General features: G+C 37.6%; 2 protein-coding genes across 5 annotated transcripts; one reads left to right on the top strand and one right to left on the bottom strand.

Annotated features, from left to right (window-relative positions):
• Positions 1-410: 410 nt before the first annotated feature.
• On the top strand, positions 411-12453 carry aga (aspartylglucosaminidase). Of its 2 annotated transcripts, XM_044205936.1 has the most exons (9): positions 413-730; positions 3381-3534; positions 5669-5781; positions 6509-6621; positions 8130-8238; positions 8534-8609; positions 8982-9089; positions 10691-10824; positions 12238-12453. In XM_044205936.1, the coding sequence occupies exons 1-9, from the start codon at positions 622-624 to the stop codon at positions 12336-12338; spliced, it is 1017 nt and encodes a 338-aa protein (XP_044061871.1). In that variant the 5' UTR covers positions 413-621; the 3' UTR covers positions 12339-12453. The 2 variants fall into 2 exon arrangements, with proteins under 2 accessions (XP_044061872.1, XP_044061871.1); XM_044205937.1 differs by lacking the exons at positions 10691-10824; positions 12238-12453 and adding an exon at positions 10581-10668 and having other exon boundaries at positions 411-730.
• On the bottom strand, positions 11809-21797 carry neil3 (nei-like DNA glycosylase 3). 3 transcript variants are annotated; one of them, XM_044205931.1, is made up of 10 exons: positions 21579-21797; positions 21337-21446; positions 19338-19472; positions 18718-18931; positions 17610-17684; positions 17118-17284; positions 15415-15578; positions 13598-14012; positions 13105-13285; positions 11809-12968 (listed from the first exon to the last, which is right to left on the bottom strand). In XM_044205931.1, the coding sequence occupies exons 1-10, from the start codon at positions 21681-21683 to the stop codon at positions 12786-12788; spliced, it is 1749 nt and encodes a 582-aa protein (XP_044061866.1). In that variant the 5' UTR covers positions 21684-21797; the 3' UTR covers positions 11809-12785. The 3 variants fall into 3 exon arrangements, with proteins under 3 accessions (XP_044061866.1, XP_044061868.1, XP_044061869.1); XM_044205933.1 differs by having other exon boundaries at positions 18718-18862; XM_044205934.1 differs by lacking the exon at positions 19338-19472 and having other exon boundaries at positions 12454-12968.
• Positions 21798-22045: the final 248 nt, after the last annotated feature.

Here is a 22045-nt window from a genome sequence, read left to right as displayed (position 1 = left end):
ACGTCAACACATTATTTCAAAATATTTCAGAATTAATTCCCTTTGTATTACAGTTCTTTTTATTGTAGAAAAGGTTTCAGTCGTAGTCATCTGGACACACAAACAAGACGAATGAAAGCTTTTCTACGATAGAACACTCCTGGACTAATGAGGGACTACACCGTCTTATTTTGAAGAGTTCCTTTTATTATATTTCCGCAAAGACAACCGTGTTGAAACTGTTTTTGCAAAAAGTGGTATAGGCTACTGCTACATTGGTTAAATACATGTAGACTATTACATGCGCCTTCAGTTTTTTGTTATCATAGGTCATTTGTGTCATAAGGCAACTTACCACAACTGCATGACAGATTTCCCCCTGCTCCGAAGTATTTGTACTGTCCCTTTAATGAAGAACCCGCCCACTAAGCATGTGACACAACAAGGAAGTTTAATTGTAACCTTTCATTAAACCGAAGTGTAGCATTTCTCTATAGCGAATTCTCTTTCATAAAATATTAGGTGTAACAACCTGCCCTGTTTCTACAGGTGCATTACATATTCACGGTGGCGTGAAAAATATCAGTGAATTGGAAATAAGGATAGGAGTGTAATGTTAATGCAACGGTTTGTCTGGACAAAATGTTTATATCGCTCCTGATCTCTACTTTAACGTTACTGTTTCCACTTGGACATGCATCAGTACCTCTAGTTATCAATACGTGGCCATTCAAGAATGCAACGGCTACAGGTCAGTCATACGATACTTACTTAAAAGGTTGAAAAAAAATAGATAAAATTGTTTCAGAAGTTTCACTCAGACTAGAGTTCAATCATGTGACATTGTGGCTGACAAACAAATAGCCTACAGTGCCACCCCAAAAGGAATATTTTTGTACGTTGGTTATTTGTTTTTTCATCGTATTGAACACCACTATATTGTTTCTGTATGTGTCTGAGCGTTAAATAATTCACTGGATAGATCAGTTACAAAAAATCTGCAATATACTGTACTTTATAGCATACTGTATTTTCTCTTTTAATTTGACAATATCTGGTCACCGGATTAATTGCTAAGTAGCCTACCTGTATTGGTGTGCCGCTGCAAAATTGTATTTTCTATCTGGTCTCATTTACAGCATTTTTACAGCAGTCTTCTGTGTCAAAATAAAGATTATTATGTTTCATGTAGGGGCAATTCTCGCAGGGCTGGTTATTTATGCGGATGTAAAGTACAATTATTTAAGCTTGCAGAGAAAACATTACAAGGTGAGTCATGACATTTGAAAGAGATGCAGAGGTTGGATATCATCTGCCTTCCTGTTGATAATCTGACTTGTTATTCTAGGATGTCATCTGCTTTACGTTTTGTGACATGAATCTACTTTAAATTCTTGTACAACTACATGTCTAACAGTCCTGTTAGTTGCAGAGCAGTAGTTCAAGTTTTATAAATGAACTTATTAGCACTTATAGCTGTGCACACTGTGACATTAGATGACTAAACCATTAGATGGCTCATCATGCAGCTATCTGAGGCAAGACTTAGGGTGGTGGACAACCAGAAACTAGTGATGAAGGAGACTTTATAATTCACTTTGTTCTCCTTGGAATTAGGAAATTGTGCAGGGCATTGCTATTTTCTGTCATCTTATAGACCAAACAGTTAATTAATTAATAAAGAAAATGATCTGCAGATTGATTGATAATGAAAATAATTGTCAGTTGCAGCCCTAGAAATGTTTATTTTTGTCTAATTTTAATGTTTATTTATGAATGCAAGATTGAACTGTACAACCAATTTTCCATCACCTAAGGAGACAGAGAGAGAGAGAGTGTGTATGTGTGGTGGAGTGCAATCTCTGGCAGGCTCCATAACCAGTATTTTCAGGATTTCCCCCTCACACTATTACATACTTTTTTTTGCAGTATACTTGTGACTCCACTACAGCTTAACCGTACAAGTGTGTAAGACGAGTTGTAGATGTGAATAGGAAATGGGCAGAACCCACTAGGCTTCATAACTGCCATTGCCAGGTCTGCCTCCACTCTATTTGATTTCCTTCAAGATGATACGTTGGACATGTTCAAATTGAAACTGAAAATATTTCAGCATTGCTTGTGACTTATCTGTCAAGTGGATTTCCACCAGGTGCACAGCTCAACACGAAAAAAATGATAGAAATGGTGTTCAAAACATCTCAAGCAACACATCAAACCTGCAGGTGATTAAAGTTAATTTAAAAATCTCACCATTTGATAGATGGATACCCTTTAATTCATCAGATGTACATCACCTCTTTTCCCTGCGGTGGGTATGAAAATGAAAAATGTACCCAGCTATCTGTTCTGCGGGTAGGTATTTAAAAGTGTAGTCTGTGTGCCACTGCTATTGATCCGCCCATGCAGATCTCTTTTCCTTTAGGGGGTTACAGAAGCAGCTGACAATAGCAGGCTAATCTCCTCTTCCATTCTGCTGCATTTTCTAAGTGAAAAAGATTGTAATGCTGAGTTTGATATAACAGAAAAGACTTATATCTTGAGACGAAGGCACTTACCAAAGATGGTAGACGAACATAATTTGTAGATGGATAAATCATAAATTATAAGAGGAGGAATTTGTGGTAGTACCTTGCTGAACACTGTGCAATGGTCTGAGAATTTAGTGTCAAGCTGGTGACAGTGCTACCAGTTGGTATTTTGATCCCCCATGGGCACTTGGGGATCAGTGACCAAATGCTTGTCAGCTCACATTCCCTGTTTATTAGCAATCCAGCGTACTGGTCATCTTATGCAGCATCTTAACCTTTAACTCATCTGCCCCGATATGTAAATTGAGCAAATGGTTGTAATTAATTTAATTATTTACCCTACATATTTAACACAACTTAAAATCACAATCTCCAAGAAAGCGCAGAGATTATTGTTGTTCAGTATTTATAGGATAAGAAGGGATTACTTTTTTTTAACCCAAATTCAATACAGATTCATTGCATGTTACTTATTAGACTCAACCGAAGCAATATCTAGTTTGCAAAATGTGTTTTGTGGTATCAGATAATTTTACTTTAGCTGTCAAAGTTTCTATAAAACGGGACGTTCAGTGGTGTCACAGTAAAGTTTCCTCAGAACAGGACACAAACTGTCTTTCTCAGCGTGGTTGTTAGTGTCACACGCAGCCTTTTTTAGTCAAATCTAGATTTGCAGAACAGAGTGACCTTACCCTCCCTCTCCCAAGATGAGGATAAGCTGCCAAAAAGTTTGGTAAAATGCAACAGCGTGGCCTAAATTCACTGTGATATCATTTGACTGGTGGAGGGTGTTTACTTCCTATCCTGGGTATGTCTGGTTTTGTTGTATATTGTATACTGAATGTTTCACTGTGTTGTTTTATACTGCAGCATGGAATGCCCTGCAGTCTGGTGGCTCAGTGTTGGACGCAGTGGAGAAGGGCTGTGCCTGCTGTGAAATGGAGCAATGTGATGGCAGTGTAGGCTATGGCGGGAGCCCAGATGAGTCTGGAGAGACCACGCTGGATGCCATGATCATGAACGGGTAAACCATGGACATAAACCGCGATGTTATTAAAAGTAAAAATAGGAAATTACATGGTAAAAAATATTTGTAATGCAGCATAATGAAGCAGTAAAGATTGGTAATGTGGAAAATCTGTTTTTGTTTTTTTTGTGCAACCCAAAAGCAGCTGTGTAAGACAGTACAAGCCCAGTTTTATTTTTGCAAATGTTATCGTTTAGCACTTTTGGTAAAAGCCTAAATCTTCAGCAATGCTCTTGTTCTAAGTTCCCTAAAATTTAACAAAATATAAGCAAGAAATAGCTCTAAATGAATGGAGAAATGTTTGTGACAGTTTTTTAAATCAGAAATGACCTACATTTAATTGAAAATGACCTAGATATTGACTCCTCTAATTAGGCACCTGCAGCTGTCAACATATTGTGTAACTGTCTTACAATTTGTGCTGGTGCTGTCTATGCATCTAACATTTACATCCGTAACTGGTTGACCTTTCCAGCCAGCCTTTCTTTGATAAAGCACTAATTAAGATTCTCATTAGGATTTCAAAGCTTTCCAATTATTAAGTCCTTAAGTACAAATATTTACACACTCAGAAGTTATCATGGGAAGCAAATGTCAGCTCATGATTACAGACAAAAGGCAAGCAGCAAGCTGTTTGTTATTACTCTGTGGAATGTTCCTTGGAACATTTCGCAGGAAAATTGACTTTTTTGGTTACATAATCATGAGCACATTGTGGGGAGAGGAGATTCTCCCACACACTATCCAATATAGCTGCATAAGAAATACAGTAGCTATCACCGGCAGACATATTGTACACTTCGACTGAGCACAAGAATCAAAGCACCTGTACATTTTAATGCAATCCAATAGACCAGCCCTGCAATGAACACTAGTTCTGTAAAAACTGAAAAACTTAATATAATGTTAAATTTGAATGCCTCCGCGCTGGTGATAGCCGTGGCCGGAGGCATTCTATTTTTGGGTCGTCTGTCATATGTATCATCAATATAGTGATAACTTCCATTTAGCCAAACAATACACTTTATACCTTTTTATTCAATTCCTTCCAAATATTCACAACATATATTAAATGAGTCTGGACAGACATGGATGTAAACTGCAACTTGACTGGTTGGTGAAGGCATTCAACCGCAGGGCGGTAATTCTAGTTGATTTTGTATCTGAGAATTTTACTCAACTCTGTGGCAATTCTTGAGACATTCGTTTGTTGTGGTGGATAAACACCTCTCTATAATGTATTACATCACCACCACCACCACAAAGTACAGCCTCAAAAACTAGATTACAAATTTGAGTTAACTTCACTTTGAGACAGTCTCAGACAAAACTGAACATTATACTACAGGTTTAACAGATGTACTATTTATTGCAGTGCATTTCTAGTAGTGCATTACACTGTAAAGGGTGTCTCTATCTTTCTGTACAGTTAGCTAATTCATAAATATTACACTGTTAGCCTGAGTAGCCCTTTATGGGCTTGAGTCATTGTGCTAATTTGCTAATCTCAACCACAATATTTAAGAGATAGAAATAATATCTAGAAATACAAGTTAACTTGGAGAATTGTGAGAGTTTGATTTGCTTAATCATCTATGTTATGGAAACTATTTGTGTTAATCACTGGCTAACTGTTTATCAAAGGGGTGGGGGGTTAGAGGGCCCTCTTTAAAGGTTCCCTGTGGAGTTTTCTTGTAAACAAACAAGTTATGCTTGCATTCAGTGTTACCAAAACGCACTGTGTGTATCCTTACAAATATGATAAATACATGTCCTTCCTCATAAAACATTTGCAAGGTCGATTTTTCTTAAGTTTGTAACGTGCATTATTTACATCCATGTTTGCAAGCAGTCTTCTTCTTTCCTGCCTTTGCTGGCACATTGCTGTATCTTGGCACATTACCGCCACCTGTATATCTGTGGAATAGTGTGACACGTTTGGCAGGAATGTGAATTGCATCACCCGTGAGCATGTGCATGAGACAAAGAAAAAGGGGACCCACTCATAGAAAACCGGTTACATAGCGCTACTAGAGTTAAAAAAAACTCCATAGGTTACCTTTAAACAGATACTACTTGTGTCCAGTAAATCAGCAGTAATTTTTGATTGCTGTGTATTCTCTGTGACCAGGGATACAATGGAGGTGGGTGCAGTTGCAGACCTGAGAAGGATCAAGAATGCCATTGGAGTAGCGAGAGCTGTGATGGAGCACACTGACCACACACTGCTAGTAGGAGAGTCAGGTATGTGTGGATTAATGTCCACAAAAGTATATGTAAAAAAAATCATGGTTAATGTTGGAAGGAATAATCTTACATAACAACATACAGTATGTAAATTCAATTCACTGACCAACAGAGATCTAATACTTTCTCCAAGTTATCTTTAAATGCAGTTGTGTAGAGTTTAAAGAAAAGGAATAAAATATGTTTTAAGGCCAAAGCATTTCAGGCACTTTTGTAAAGTGTCTCTTTTGCAACACTTGAATAAGCTTTAATCCGTAGATCACTAACGTTAACGGTTAGCAATGAAGGCATGGGTCAGAGCTACGTATAATGCTCTGAACACAAATAGAATGATTGTATAACCCAGAAAGGAGCGTTCTTTTAGTTTTTTTTCATGACAGCAGTTAATGAGTAGAGGAGGAGGTGCACATCTCTCTGCAAGTCATTTAAAGTAAACTGAAGGCCAATATTTTTATATTCCACTTTTATATTTTATTCCACTGATAAGCGTATTTTAAATCAAATAAATTGGCTCAAATCCTAAGAAAAACTTTAGTGAAATTCAATTCAACTGAGGAGGACTAAGGTCACTGCTGTTCAAAACAGTAGCGATTTACAAGCCTAAATGAGATGAGATTAGCTCCAGTCTCTCCTTTGTTTGTGACCCTTTGTTTTCTTATAACCCAAGGTCAGTGTGGACCTGAATGTGTAACTTGACCTGAAAGTATTACTTCTCTCTTTATAGCTTCTTTGTTTGCTGAAAACATGGGCTTCGTCGCAGAAGACCTGACTACCAACAAGTCTGTGAATATTTTCTCACAGTGGCTGAAGGGCAACTGCCAACCTAATTATCGAAAGGTGTGTGTGTGTGTGTGTGTATTAGAGTGTGTGTTTTTCTCACTTGTATTGGCTACAGGCGTGCTGCTTCTAAAAGATTGATATTAAGTTGGGAAATTGACAGGCATACTAAAGTAGTTCAGAAAAAGTCAGCTTTTGTGGTAGAGGTGATGCCCTACAGCACTGGGTTGTTGCTAGTCTTTAAAACTAACTTGTTCACTTCCCCAGTAGCGCTCCAAAATCTCCAGAATGAGATTTCTTTTTTCCTTTTAAGTCAGCTGTTATCATTGGAGAGAGAGTATGAAGTGTCTCATTGATCAAATTTACACCATTATACACTTGGGGCTGTCCAGTACAAGGACAGTCCTCTACTGATGGCCACTGAAAAGTCAAGTGCCTTGTTCAAAGTCATCTCAACAATAGTTGAGGAAGAGACAAAGCAGATAAAGCTGACAAAACTGATAACATTTCTAAAGTTTTCCCCAAAGCTTTTTTTTTTAACTTTTCATGCCAATAAATCATTTTATTTAGCAAGTACAATACATTTACCTAAATAGATTTGGTTAAGAGTCATAGAAAACATTCAGCAGTAAATACTGACAAATGGTACAAGACACAAAACAGATGAGAGAGTACTAAGTATTGGTCTCCATACATGTAGGCATTCAATACTTCCATAAATTGTATAATCCATTTGGCAGCCTGTGTTTTTCACAGGTCAGAGGAGAAAACTGTACCTGAATTTTTTATAACTAAAGAAATGTTTTCAAGGGTTTTACGTTCACCTTCATGAAATGGAATATAACAGACTTTGCTTTATGAATAATGCACAGGCACTCTCTAGTTGATCCCAACTTTGGTTTATTGATGGCATGATGGAAGCTCTGTAAAAAGGTAATGTTAATACAGATACATTCTATATGAAAATACCTTTTCATGTACTTTTTATGGCCACAAGTCCACATTTTGTGACTTAACAAATTTTGTGACAAACTCAAAATCTGACTTAAAAAAATATTCTTTTTTTTTTTTTTTTTAGCAGAATTCCACTCACCTGTAACATCAAAAGAGTAGAACGAACTTTTCACACCTCCCTGCAGGTCAAGCTGGTACACTTAGTCACTCATAAGAGCAGAGAAGAGGTAGAGAGACAAGGAAACCTTTTGTCATACTACACTACACTCAGGGACAGTAGCTTGTCACTCTCAATAAAACATGGTATTCGATTGCTAAAAGACACATTCTGGCTGCAGCAGGAATTTAAACAGGGATGTTTTGTTCATATGATGGTTCAGTCACTGGAAACAAGATTTTAGAGAGATCCCAAACTGAACAAGACTCCCTATTTATTATAAGGTACCAAACCGCTTGGTGACAAAAGTCCTGAGTGTTATTTCATTACATCACAGTAAATCCAAGCAAATGCTTGCAATTTACCCCATGTCTTGCTTGTGTGCTATTACAATAAATATGTCCAAGGATAATAGTATTATGCAAACAGTGATAACGTTTTTATTTTCTGTCAAAAGAACGTGTTTCCGGATCCTTCCAAGTCCTGTGGACCCTACAAGCCCAGGGGGACATTGACACAGAACAAGAGCGCACAGCATGCTAATACACGCTCCCATGACACCATAGGTAGGTTTTATCTGTTAATACGGGATGTGAAGTCAGCTTTCCTCAGGCATTTTATACAGTTTAGTATTCAAGCACTTACTAGAGTATTCTTACCACTCTCCTTTTAATGTGGCTGGAGCTAGACCTATGTACTGATCAGGGCACCTGGAGTTGCTAGGAATTTAGTGTTATGCTCACAAAAAACTTAAGCACTATAAACACTACCTCACGAGGGCTTGAAATGACTAGCTTTCTTTAGCTACTAAGATACCCTAGTGATGGCTGACATTTACCACTTCTTTTGTTTTTGCACAAGGGATGATTTGCGTTGATCAAGATGGTCACGTGGCTGCTGGTACATCAACCAATGGACTAACTCACAAAGTTCCAGGGTATGCAGATTATGTGATAATTTTGAGTAAGGAAGTTCATTCTTGGCCTAGGCCTAGGCCTAGGCCTAGCTTGTCTTTGCTTTTAACTGCATCTCATGTTTTAGCATGCTTTTTGTCACTGTTTAATGACTTTTATAATTAGTCAAATATATGGGAGCTTTGGAGAGAGCTACCTAATAGAACAATTACTGTTTGGATGAATAGGTTCCATAATGAATCTCAGTTATATGCCGGCCATTAGTTGCATCTTCAAGAGAAACCGAGGCATTGATAATTTTATAGATGATAAAAAATGTTTTAATTAATTTAAATTTAAAAAGTGTTGAACTGTTTCTTTTTTTGTGTGTGTTAAACCCTGGTCCTGTCCTGCAGCCGTGTTGGGGACTCTCCTATCATTGGAGCAGGGGCCTATGCAGATAGCTCAGCTGGTGGTGCTGCTTCAACTGGAGATGGAGACATCATGATGCGCTTTCTGCCAAGGTACCTGACCCATCGTCCTTTCATAACAAATTAAATTAAAAATGCCTTTCCGGTATTTTTACTTTGAGTCACTGGGTGCTCCACTGCATAGAAGAAGATTAATCTCAAGGTCATCAAATAGGACATTAAAAAAGGAACATCAGGAAATTTCTGACCTACATATTAAGCTTTTCTTATTTGTCACAGAACAAAAAAGGATCCACAAAAGTATGTAAATAATGTGAAGAAGGGTTTATTTTTTTAGTGTGAACAAATATGGTTTGCTATGGTTTCTTCCTCAGTTCTTAAATCATCATAAATAATCATCCATCAGAACTTCTCTAACAGTGTTGCATCTAAAATTTCATGAGAAATGTTGACTGGATCACAGCTCCTTTGTGCACCCTAACCAGGGTTTATTTCCCAGCCACCATTTAGAATAATAGGATTGTTATATGGCTTTTTCCTTGACAGAAGAATTGTGTTTCAGAGAATATTGACATCTGTGACACATGTAGTTTTTAAACAGTCAATTTCTGGTGTGAACATCTTGCTGCAAGTGCAACAACAGTATTATAAAGAGTGGAGGTGTGACTACATTGCCCCAAAACTGTCATTTGTACATTCCGCAGAAGAGGCGATATTTGACTTAAGCTGCTGTTTGTTTCCAAGCTGTGAGAATATAGCAGTCTCAGAAGGGTTTTTTTTTTTTTTAAAGATTTATTTATCCAGGATAGTTTGGTGAGTACACATACTGTTTTTCAAGTTGGACTCAGCTTTATATTCATAGTCACACACAACCACACCTCAGGGCTGCCTATTTCAATCATAGTTTTCTGAGTCACTTCCTGGAACTATTGGGGGTTGCGTTTTTCAAGAAGACCTTCCTACTAGTGGACTGAAGTGTGTTTATCATTCATTCTCCATGCCCACATTTTCCCCAGCAGTCCAGCTATTTTACTGCCTTAAGTGTGGTTACAAGCATTCCTATAGACAGTCAAAATGTAGCAGTAACAAATCACTAGCAAAAGTCCCAAAATCCTGAATCTTTCCTTTAACGAGTGTTACGAGATACAATGTAAAGTATCACTCTCCAAAAAGGAAATTTTACTCAAATTTGCTTGCTATTTTGTGTGGAAAATAACACCTAACATGGTACATCTCCTGTCAGAAGCATTCAGTGAGGAATAAGGTTACTACACATTTCCCACTTAGAATTCCCAAACTTTTACACAAGTAATTTTAAGGAAATTGCAATGTGTCACTCATTGTTTTATACATTTGACCTCAGGCTAATGGAGTTAATGGCACCCATAGTGTCTGTATAGAGCAGGTAATTTGCATTGCAGTGATGGTAAATTACTACAATTTCTCCCCATTTGCTGATTTTACACACTTGTGAACACCTAAAAAGTAGTGTCACGACTCTATTGAGTGAGGCTGGGAATATTACTATTTATAAAAAAATCATATTTAATCAGTGTTTCTTGACATCATTTTTGTTTGCATCAGATTTATCCCACACCATAATCGCAAGCACATCCCCATCATCATCCTGGTTGGTGGCCCTGACAGCACTCGTTAGTTTGCCTCATGTGTACTGCATGTAATCCTGCCAACAGTTACTTGGCCGTGGAGCTGATGAGGGCCGGGGCAGATCCCTCGGCAGCCTGCAAGACGTCCATTTCCAGAATCAAGAGGCATTACTCAGAGTTCTTTGGAGCCATCATCTGTGCTAACACAACAGGCCATTACGGTGAGTGTGTAGGTTCACAAATACAGATTGTTCAGCTACTGCCAAAGGTACTTTGACACTGACTGACACACACACACACACACACACACACACACACCTACAGAGATGTAGACAAGCAGATGTATATGCATAAACATATTGATGAGGGCAGTCTTTTATTTGCATTTGCTTTCAATTTCTATAAATAATTCTGATTATTCACCTAAAAGCATGTTAAACTTACAATATAGTTCTGAAAAAATGTATTAAAAGAACATCCAGTGTAAATTAGGTTTGAACAGATTAAATATCTGTATGAAAAATAAAACAGCTTGCTGTAATGTCAACAGCTTCCTGCTTATTTTTAAATCAGAATCAGAAACACTTTATTGATCCCTGAGGGGAAACTCATTTGTTATAGCAGCTCACTATCACGTCAGTGCACACAGGAATAGAAGTACTAAGCAAAAAATATAATACACTATAATACAGGTCAGATAAATTAAGTACCGAGTGGGTATAAGTATAAAATTAAAATAAGTGTGGAGTACAAAGTGGGTTTACCGGTCGATGATAATAATAATATGGTATAAAGTAATAGTGCATGAACTGTTGACTTAACATGAAGTTAAGTGTAGCTTATTAAGATTATAATGAGATGGAGGATATCAATAAATAGGGAATTTTAAACTGAAGAGAGTATATTGCACAGCAGTATTAAATGGTCATATGAATATTGCTGATTACTGAGTTTAAACATGCTTATAAAATATCGGCATTTTTGAGGCTTTAAAACAGGGCTTCATCTAAAATCTAAAATGTTTAACCAAAAGTAATCTAAACTTCCAGTAACCAATTGTTTATATACAAATAACCAAAGTCTCTTGTATAGCCTTGCTACAATAATACCATAAACAAAATATTTAACATTGGCTCTGATGACTGCCACTTTGACAATAAGCATGAGAGCATGTTTGGCTTTGAAAGGAGAAGTCAAACTTGATGTAATTTTGTGATATTTTAATTAACTTTCACGGGTTTTCAGAGGCATGTTTACACAACATGAGGAGACCAGTGTAGAACATGTACAGTACAGCCTTAAAAAGGTCTGAAATTAAAAGGTACATTTGTCAACTTTTTGTTCAAAATTTTAACCATACAGTTAAGAACCCAGTTTAATTAAAGTTACATTTCATTAAAGTTAGTCTTATGATCTGAAGTTTGACATCCAGTCTCCACTGGATGCAGACATTAAGTACATGTAGATGAACAGGTGTAATAAAGGAGATGTGATCAGACCTATTAGCATTCGAATGGCAGACCTATGTACAGATCACATTTTATATACCAGAATTAAATGGGGCCTTAATGAGAAGTGGGTAAAAGTTTTGTTTCACCTGTAGTGTTTATTTGTTTTCTCTTTAATCTCCTAAGGTGCGGCCTGTAACAAAGTCCCTGGCTTCTCTCAGTTCCACTACATGGTGTCAAACTCCAAGTCAGACACACCACTCCTGAAATCTGTGGACTGCTTTTAAATGGTGTACGATTATCTGCAGCTCTTTTATATGCTTAATTTAACAGTCTCCATACTGTATTTTTATGCTGATGATTTTGGTTTTAAGTCATAAATAAAATGTAATTTAAAAAATGTTTAGACTTTATATTCTTTATTTTTCACACTTTTCTTTCTCATGATAACTTTGAAACATACATCTTTAAAAGATGGACATTGATAGGACATGATACAAATCAAATGCAAATAGACACATTAAGTAAAACATTTTTGTACAATCAAGTGGTTGGGCATGATCTGAAGGTCATACGGTTGATAAGATATTCTCCATTAAATGTCTAGTTCAGTACAAATCTGCGTATTTCACGGAGATAATGATGAGTTATCGTGTCCCTTTCTATATCCATTTATTTATATGAACATATAGGCATCAGGGTTTCATTTAGAAGTAATGCATTGCCAAAACACATTAACAACCAGGGAGGATGGATACCACTGGTCCATTCTCTGCCCACTGGAAAAAGTCACACTGTTTACCCTTTTGAAAGCTGCAGGTGTAGAAATTCCGGCCATTGTTTGGTCCTAGTTTCAGAACTGTCCTCATTAAACAGCGTTTCTCGTGGTGACAAAAAGGGAAGTGCAAGTCAGCCCACTGCAACAGAGAAAACAAGGTTTTATTAACATGGTGGTAAACTTTTATTTCAGGCATTTAAATTTGATGCTAACATATTGTGGATAGGTTAAAACTAAAAGATACTTAAAAAAAAAAAACAATAGATAATTTTCACCTCGAAGAAGTTACACTTGGTCTCTCTGGGGAGCGAGCAGGCGTAGAACTGTCGTCCCTTATTCTCCCCCTCTTTGTTGACCACTCTGAGGACAGCTGGACGACGATGGGATGCACAACAAGGGGCACTGGGACTGGAAGAAATGGAGGAGCTGCGGCTTGTCGCTGCTATTTTGTGCGTACTGACAGAGGAGAAGAAACAGTCTTATTAGTTTGAAATAAATTGAAAATAAAACACAAGCATACCTGTCACATCAACCCTTATTAGTGAGCAAACAACCTCTCTTCAACCGTGTGTGGTGATATGTGTTGGTAATAATTGTATTTGCATGGTATCCTGCTATGGCTATTCATCAATCTGAACTTTTTTAACAATGTTGCATTAAAAATTCCACAGTCAGATGCTTTTTTATCCCACTTATCTCCCTGAAGTTGCAAAAAACTTCTCTTATTATAAACTTATTCATGAATAGCCAAGCCAGAGATTCACTCACCGTGAGTTGGGGGTTCCATTTTGAGCATTGTTACTGGCAAAAGGACTGTGATCAATTCTCATTTTCTTGGATGGGTGACTGTAGGAGGCCAGTGATTCCCCATTGGAGAGCTCAGCACTTTGCTTCTGCCAGCCACCAGAGGCATAATTGGGGCTTGTTGTCCCTTGGCAGACGCTGTATTTATATGAACCTCGCTCTGCCGCCAAGGAATTCAAATGACTGCCGGCTGGGGAGAGCGGGGAGTTTACATGCTTTGGCTTCTTGCTCAAGTCAGAGAAAACAAGGGTGGAAGTTCCAAATGCAGACCTCCAGTTGACTTTGAGCTCCTCTTGTGGCTTCTTAAAGGCAGTGCAGGGGTATTTAATCAAATCAGCTGTGAAGGCTGATGCTTCAGTGCTGATGTCTTCTTTGTGGACTGTGGAGAAGGAGCCAGACTGAGAAACTAATTTCATGTTCAGCAACCGTAGCTTATTCTGATGCACTAGCTTCTCTCATAAAATGCAGGTTGTTGTTGTCTTTAAGTGGTTAGCTTGCCATAAAATTTACCAGTAAGCAGCAGACTGCTGTGCTGTGTAGTCAAATAAAATGTCACACAATCTGTTGGGCTGAAGATGCCCTTATGCAAGATTCTATGAAATGAGCCCCCATATAATAAAACTAGAAGATTTGTAAATGTTTTCAGTAATGGTTAACTATGATGCTTGACATCAGTGTCATAAACTGGGAGCCTCAAAAACTACCATCAATGTGCCCTTGAGCAAGGCACTTAATCCCCAGCTGTTTTAGTGGAGCAGCTTAGTGGTCAACAGTAGACGAAGTAAATATATAACTGTACTTTCCCTGGAGAAATACAGTAAATGTCCATTATTCATTTCCACAGATTTTAAAGGAATAGTTTATCAAAAAATGCAGCCATTACTCATTACTTACTCACACTCATGTCAGTTGACACACAGTTGAGGATAACACCGTTAAAACTCGGGTGGTTACAAGTACAGTCCCTGTAAAAAATCTTAACACTCCTTGGATGTTTTCATGATTTATTGTTTAATAAAATGAAATGAAATAAATAAAATTTACACCGATCAATAAAAAAAGAACATTTAATGTTAAATAGAAAAAATATCTCAGAGATCTCACAAAGTAATCTAAATGAATTAAAACTTTATAAGCACTTCTTTACACTTCTTTTTATAAGCACTGTTAATGCAGCCACATGCCTGAAAATGCAGGTTTCTGTCCTGCCCAAAGTGTAGTTTATTTGGGTTGAGAACATGATGTGAACAAACTGCAGGTATCGATGCCAAAATGAAAGGCTGACATACAGTATGATAGTCAGCAATTTACCCTTATGCTTGGAAAGCTCAGCATTAAATGAACCATGGGCAAACTGTATTCTTGAGTGATTCTCATACAGCAACTCAATCAGCTATTTGACATTTGGCAGTATGATCCTAAAAAATGTAAAACTATAAAATAAAACACGTACAAACTAAACCATTCAACTGTGGTTTGGTCGAGGCAACAGATAGCACGGACTAGTTCACTGCTGCCATAATGTATCTCAAGATACAGTCTGAGAAAAATGGCCAACTGACAGACACACACATTACTTGCGCACTAATACACACACACACACAGACAAACACACATACTAAGTCAGCCTGCTCGACTGCAGTCACTTCAACAGCTTGGTGATTGGTGCCTTGCTCAGAAGTACTTAAGCATCAATGGCAAACAGTGCATAGCATCATTATTTATATTATTCTGTCACCCATTTAAATTCACTGACTATAAAAGCAGAACATTTCACTCACCCTCAGGTCTTGGAGTGAGGCAGGCATCACAGGCTTTTGCTTCTGACTGGTTGATGAGTGTGCAGAGTTGACAGGCCCAGTCCTCTTCCTCCTTCTTAGCCACATTATCATTGGTTCTCTCATTGTAGGCCCAGCCAATCAGACTGTTTCTGACTGGGAGCTTACTGGATAAAGGAAACACAAGAGTGACAACGGTGATCCTAATGAACCTTTGTTGCTAAAACAGGCTTGCTAATGAATGAAACGTGTGCACTGAATCAGAAAAAATGGTACTGTGTAAAAACAGAACTCAGGTTCCCTTGGTGTTTACACAGACCCACAGCCACACATTTAGTACATTATTATGAAAACTTGACACACACACACACACACACACACACACACACACACACACACACACATAACTGTTAAAAGACAAAATGTTTTGAATATTTCTACATTTTCTAATATTTTGTCCACCCCATTTATATCAATGATGGTAGACTAAAAATGAGAAACACCTCTCAGCATAACACAATACAATTAAACAGCAGCACAAACTACAGCCTCCAAAATGATACAGTTGAATCAACAACTTCCTAAAACAGTTTCAACAAAAACTACATTATAACCTTCACGAAGGAAGGATTTTTGCAGGGCTTTTGTATTGCACTGCATTAGTTTTAACGAGGCGTACCCAATAAACTGGCAACTGAGTGTATTTCTATTTTAGGAAAATGACTCTTTCATACAGGGAAATGTGACACTAATTGCGATTTCATTTTATTACTTGACAGTTTAGGCATTTAGCTGAGGAATACTTCCAGAATTATTTACAATATGTGCATATGTAAACATAAATTTCTTTGATTACTTATATTACAAGCAGTTAGTCCTTGGAACTGCAAGTGCAAAATGAGCAATAAATATAAATTATTCAACAGCTATTATTGTAACCAGATTATAGAAAATACAGGCAAAGAGAAAACTTTAGTCAAACATTTGCAGATCCAGCAGAGGATGAAGATATGCGAGAAGGCAATGTGTTTCATATAATTGCTCCAAGCATACATGTTCGTGCTCTGACACGAAGCTCGACTGTGTTTGACAAGGAGGCAAATCTGCAATGCCAACAGTCATGAAGGAGGAAAGTAGTAGCGGCTTTCAGGAAACTTTCCTCACAGATTGCTTTATCAGCTGTGTAATGCGTTGTAAGGGCTTTAGGCTCTAACCCCTCACAAAGCTTTGCTCAAACACTACCCAGGAGGTGTTGAGCCTGTGCCCTGTCTGGCAAACACAGCCTTATATGCGCATTAATTTCCCCCCATAACACTTCCCACACCCTGCCAAGCCCATCTGCCTGCAAAGATGGCCTCTCTAAATTTGAACGTATTATCTAAAAGGCTTTAGAACTTTCTGCAAAGACTAGGTTTTGAAAAATGACACCTAGCTTTACAGTGTTGCTTTTTGGTGTTAAATTAAAATCACTAAAATGTATTAAGAAGAATCAAAAGCCTACAAAAAGGTTTTATCCTATATTGGAACATTTTATTGGAACAAATTAATAAAGTTAATTCTTAAAAAGTAAATACACTAAATGGAACAGTATTGGTATCAAACATTTTTGAGCAACACCCAGACCAAACCTCAATGAAACACTCCTTACAAGAATGCAAGACAATACCTTTTCAGTCAAAGTGCCAAAGGTCTATGAGGATTTCTACCTGATGTCAAGCCCGCTGGGATCTCCCTTCTGACAGCGTTCGCAGAAGTAAGTCATCCTGCCGTTGTCTCCAAGACGACAGACTGTGATGACATGAAAGCACTGGCCGCACTGGGGACGCTTGTAGACTTTGTAATGTTTGTAGAGAGGAGAGCCAGATTTGCGACACTGATAGAGACAAGAACAGCAGACAAGAAAAAGATGAGGATAAAGAGAAAGTAAAAAACATTCACCTTTTCTTACTTGTCTATTATGCATGAACAGGAATATTTGTTTTGTTCATTCTCTAGGCAGTGGGGTATTGGCTTTTGCTCTCCCTCCTCTGCAATACAGAATTTTAAGTTAGCCATTATTGCAAGTCATTCTAAATGAGCTGTCAGCTAAATACCTACAAGTAAATGTGTATCCATTTTAATGCACATACAGATCTGGGATTACCACCAAAACTATTTTAAATACATATGTTTTTGCTATTGATGTACAAACATCTAACCTTATAAAACAGAAGAGTGAAATCACGCGTCATCTTCACCAAGTGGTGGATCTGCTCGTCTGTCAGCTGCTGAACCTAAGAATGAAGCAGCACTGTTAGTTACAGTTCACAGGCAGAGTGAATAAACCTTATTTGGACAGCTCTTCATTTCAAAACAGAGAAGAAGGGCGCTTCACAGTCAGCAAATCAATAATACAAGCATATAAACAATGAAAACACCAGACATGAAAGAAAAACTGGATTTAACATGATGCAACAGAAAAAAATGACATAAAATGTATTCCCAAGACTTGCAGCCCAGGCAGCAAGGACCTAAAAACGTTGCAGTAGCAATATAGCTGAAATTCCTAATCAGGTCACATAATCTGACAGGTAACAGAATTTGGTGTAACCCCCAAAACCCCAAGTAGCATTGGCTAAGCTCTGGCTCACACATTGTAAAAATATGTAAAGCACACAAACACACACCACTTGTAGCTCTTTCAGGACACCTAGGGGCTCGATAATGGAGGAGAAGCTCATAAAGATTCAGTAGTCCCAGAAGAAGAGGCCAAAAGTCCTAGATTAATGTTTTGGTTCAGTGTGCTATATTCTTAAACCCTACCAAATACTTTTTAAGGGGAGTGGAGCAGAGCCCCAGGTAATAGTTGAGTAGTATGCTGCAAAGTGTCTTACTGGCAGTGGATAGGTCACTCTAAAAATCACACTTTTCTTCTATAGTTTGCTTAATGAAAATATTCCCTAAGAGGAATGTGAAGCATTTGATCTTTCCCATTTCACATATGATTTCCAGAAATGGAATAGAAAATATTTGAGTTTTTTTTATAAATATATGTTATGAATCAGAGGGAAACCCCTATTTGAGTCTCAATAAAGACAAAAATATTCATATAAAAAAACCCTAAACATTTCCATTTCCTAACTGCACAGAGGGGAAGGCATAGCTGCACCACAATGCACTTGTTTGTCTTTTCCCTATTTTAACCTCCTCATTGCAATGCATCACTCAATAATACAGGGGCTTAAACTTTTGCTGTGAGAGTTGTCTTGCATTTTTACCATTTTTTTTTGTTCCTCTGCTGAACACAATCCATCATCTTTTCCATACCTTCATGGCTGGGTGGAGGCCCGAGTCAAACAGGGCTTCGTTTTTAATGATGTTGCCGACTCCCGGCATGACGGCCTGGTCTAGTAGAACATCACTGAGCATCCTGCTACTTTGGCTCCTCACTGCCTCCTCAGAGCGGGAGAAGCTGAACTTGGAGGAGCACACATCCAGACTCTCAATAGCCCTCACCCGTTGCTCACAGTCCTCTGTCATCCTGCAAGCACACAGTTTTATAGTACTGGAAGACTTTAGAAAATATTGTATATGGTGGCTGTTACTGCAAGTGTGCCACAAGGTCAACTGGTACATGCTTGTGATTATAAATTTCAAAATGGTTTCTTTCATATATTCTGTTTCAGTTTGTTTATAATGAGACAGGACAGCATAGGTGACATTTTCAGACAGTAGAAATAAATGTCTGACTGGCTGCTGAACAGTACAGCAGGACCTTACAGTCAATGAACTGGACAAATGTCGAGCCAAAAAGGCTGTGTTTTTCATGCAACAATAGCCACTCTCTCAGACACAGCCAAATGTAGGACATACTCACTGAATGAGACTCGTACCCCAAGGTGAACTGTCACCTCAATCTATCTAGGCTATGCTGGTGTCCCTGTTACCTTATTTCCACAGTGCTGTCAAAGAAGCACACAATGTCGTTAGTCAGGTGTATTTCAAGCACTGGTATGGAGCCTGTCCTATCCTTCCTCTCAGCAGGGTTTATACGCATTGATCCATTCATACCAAAGTGGACTCTAAAAGATGTGAGCACGAAAGAAAGAAAAGACAAATTCCATTTAAAGATAGCATGTCTCAAGTTATATAAGACTTGACAACAAAAGGACAGAAAGTTGGCCTGGTGGTTGGAGACTCAATTGTGTAATAGAAATGTCACAGAGTTAAACCTAGCAATACCTTGTGTGTGTCTATTAACAGCCATGCGAACTGCTGAAGTTCACACAAGGCACTTACACTTCTACCTGAGGATGCCCCTGACAGTAATGCTATCCAGAGTCTAGCCATGAGGTGCTTTCTTGGGGTGCATAAATATACGGCAAAATGTGCAATTGAAGGGGACATGGGATGGGAGTCATGTCTTGTAAAGGAGAGATGTGAAATAGTACGGTTGCAATATGTTTAATATAATTTAGGTGTAGTGTAATATAAATACTGATACTAATTTATACTTTGTATAAATACAAAAACTACTAAAGATCCACAAGCAAGATTTATAGAAAATACATGGCAACTAAGACAGAGAACACTGTATACAACATAATATGAATTTCTTTCATGGAAAATGAATGTTTGGAAATGTTCTCTTTTTGAATTTGTGGAACTGTATATTATGATTTGTCATGTGGCCATCCTGGTTGCTGTTGCTGTATAGTGTCTTGTAAACCCATATGGTGCAGGAAACTCAAATAAACAAATCCTGCTTGCTTACACCAGCACTCAGCTATATGTGTGTGTGTGTGTGTGTGTGTAAAACTGTAAAACAACATCAATTTGTTACACTGTTAAAAATTACAACATTATTTACACAATTCAAGTTATCCCTTTAATATCTCTGATTGTATTAGACTATTGTGACAAATATTGCAAATCAATAACTGAATTTTGGCCATTAATGGTCAGTATTTTTACATTTTTTGTATCAATGTAATTAAGTATCTGGATTTGTTGATTTGATAGTCATTTGATTCACTGGATTATCCAAAAACAGTCAATCCTGTCTAGTTATTTTTTTCATAATTAGTTTCTCAATCGAATTTCCAGAAAATGTACTTCTATCTATCTCGATATTGATATTGCAATATAAAATTACATATAGAGATACAGAGAATTTGATCAATATTGGCCACCTATTCTAACAATTATCAAGGATGAAAAAACAAGATGAACCCTAATGGCTTATTTCCCATATTGCCCTCCAACATACAGCAAACAACACAAATGCAAACCACACAAATAAATACATTTGCAAGAATCCTCCAAACTTTGTGACTCACTAGATTCTGTGACCCAATTAAGAGTTTCAGCTTTATTGCCACTGCAAACATTTTTATCATACTTTATCACATACTTTACTTTGATAGTAGCTGTTACCATAAAATAGTCCCTCCATAGAAATTTGACATGGTCACAAATTTTGATACTTGCTATGTGATAAGACAAACTGTTGTGTATACTGTATGTATGTATGTCTGTCTGTCTGTAGTCTGTCAATATCTGACCCTTTGGTCTTTTTTAATGTAACATAACTAATTAATCCTCCGATGTCACTAATGTCACAAAAGCTGACACAGATTTTGGTACACCGAAATCACATTTATCAAAATGTGATAGAAAACTGTGTAGCTTGAATATGATGGAGGCACCATGTTTGGTAACAGCTATCAAAATAAAATATGTGACTAAGTATGATAAAAAAAGTTGCAGTAGCAATATAGCTGAAATTCCTAATCAGGTCACATAATCTGACGGGTAACAAAATTTGGCATAACCCCCAAAACCCCGATAGCATTGACTAAGCTAAAAGTTACTTGGAGATATAACGATAGCTAATGACTGAAAATAGTGGCCGTCTGAGTGTAACGTACAGTCTAGCTACATTACCTCAACGCTCTTGGACCAAAGTACATAAAGAGCTCCTTTCCCAGCGTTTCAACGCCGGTGAACTGAGAACCATAAAAACTGTGGAAAGCATTTCCCTCGGAGTTGTTCTTCTGTAAGGAGACATAAGCTGGTTAGCATGCAGCAGCAACAGCAAAACCAAAACGCAACTGGTTAACGCTAGCTTGATAACTTGCTAACAACCCCCATCACAAAAATTGTGACATAACGTAACGTTAACTCACGGTGGATGTTGTCAAACTGCCTCTAATCTCTTTCAATTTCTGTCCTTTTTGGACTTTAGAACGGATTTTCTCTCCGTTTAATGTGCACCCCGGACCTTCAACCATCTTTGAGTTCAGATTTTAAAAACAGTAAACAGTGAAATGCAGCGGTTGAATGGCTAATGAAAGTTTGTTGTCGTCTTGATTCCCCGCCACTGTATTCAATTTTGCGCATGCGTGGTACGGTTTGTATCCGGAAATAGGCGTTGCATGTACATGGTACATTAAACGTGCATTAACCTATTTGTTTTACTGGCAAATATCTTTACTAAGTAAAACATTTTCCAAAAACTCACAACTCACAGTATAATATCACTGGTAGTTAAAATTACACAACCTAAACAGTAATCAAACTGGCGGATATATTTTAAAAGTTAGTTTTTTTTTCAAACTGGTTTTATTGGAAATTTAGCAACTAATAATGTTGC

The sequence above is a fragment of the Siniperca chuatsi genome, linkage group LG8 (genome assembly GCF_020085105.1).
Source record: "Siniperca chuatsi isolate FFG_IHB_CAS linkage group LG8, ASM2008510v1, whole genome shotgun sequence".
Taxonomy (NCBI): domain Eukaryota; kingdom Metazoa; phylum Chordata; class Actinopteri; order Centrarchiformes; family Sinipercidae; genus Siniperca; species Siniperca chuatsi.
Note: the sequence above shows the minus strand (reverse complement) of the source record. Positions and strands in the feature narration are given on the sequence as shown.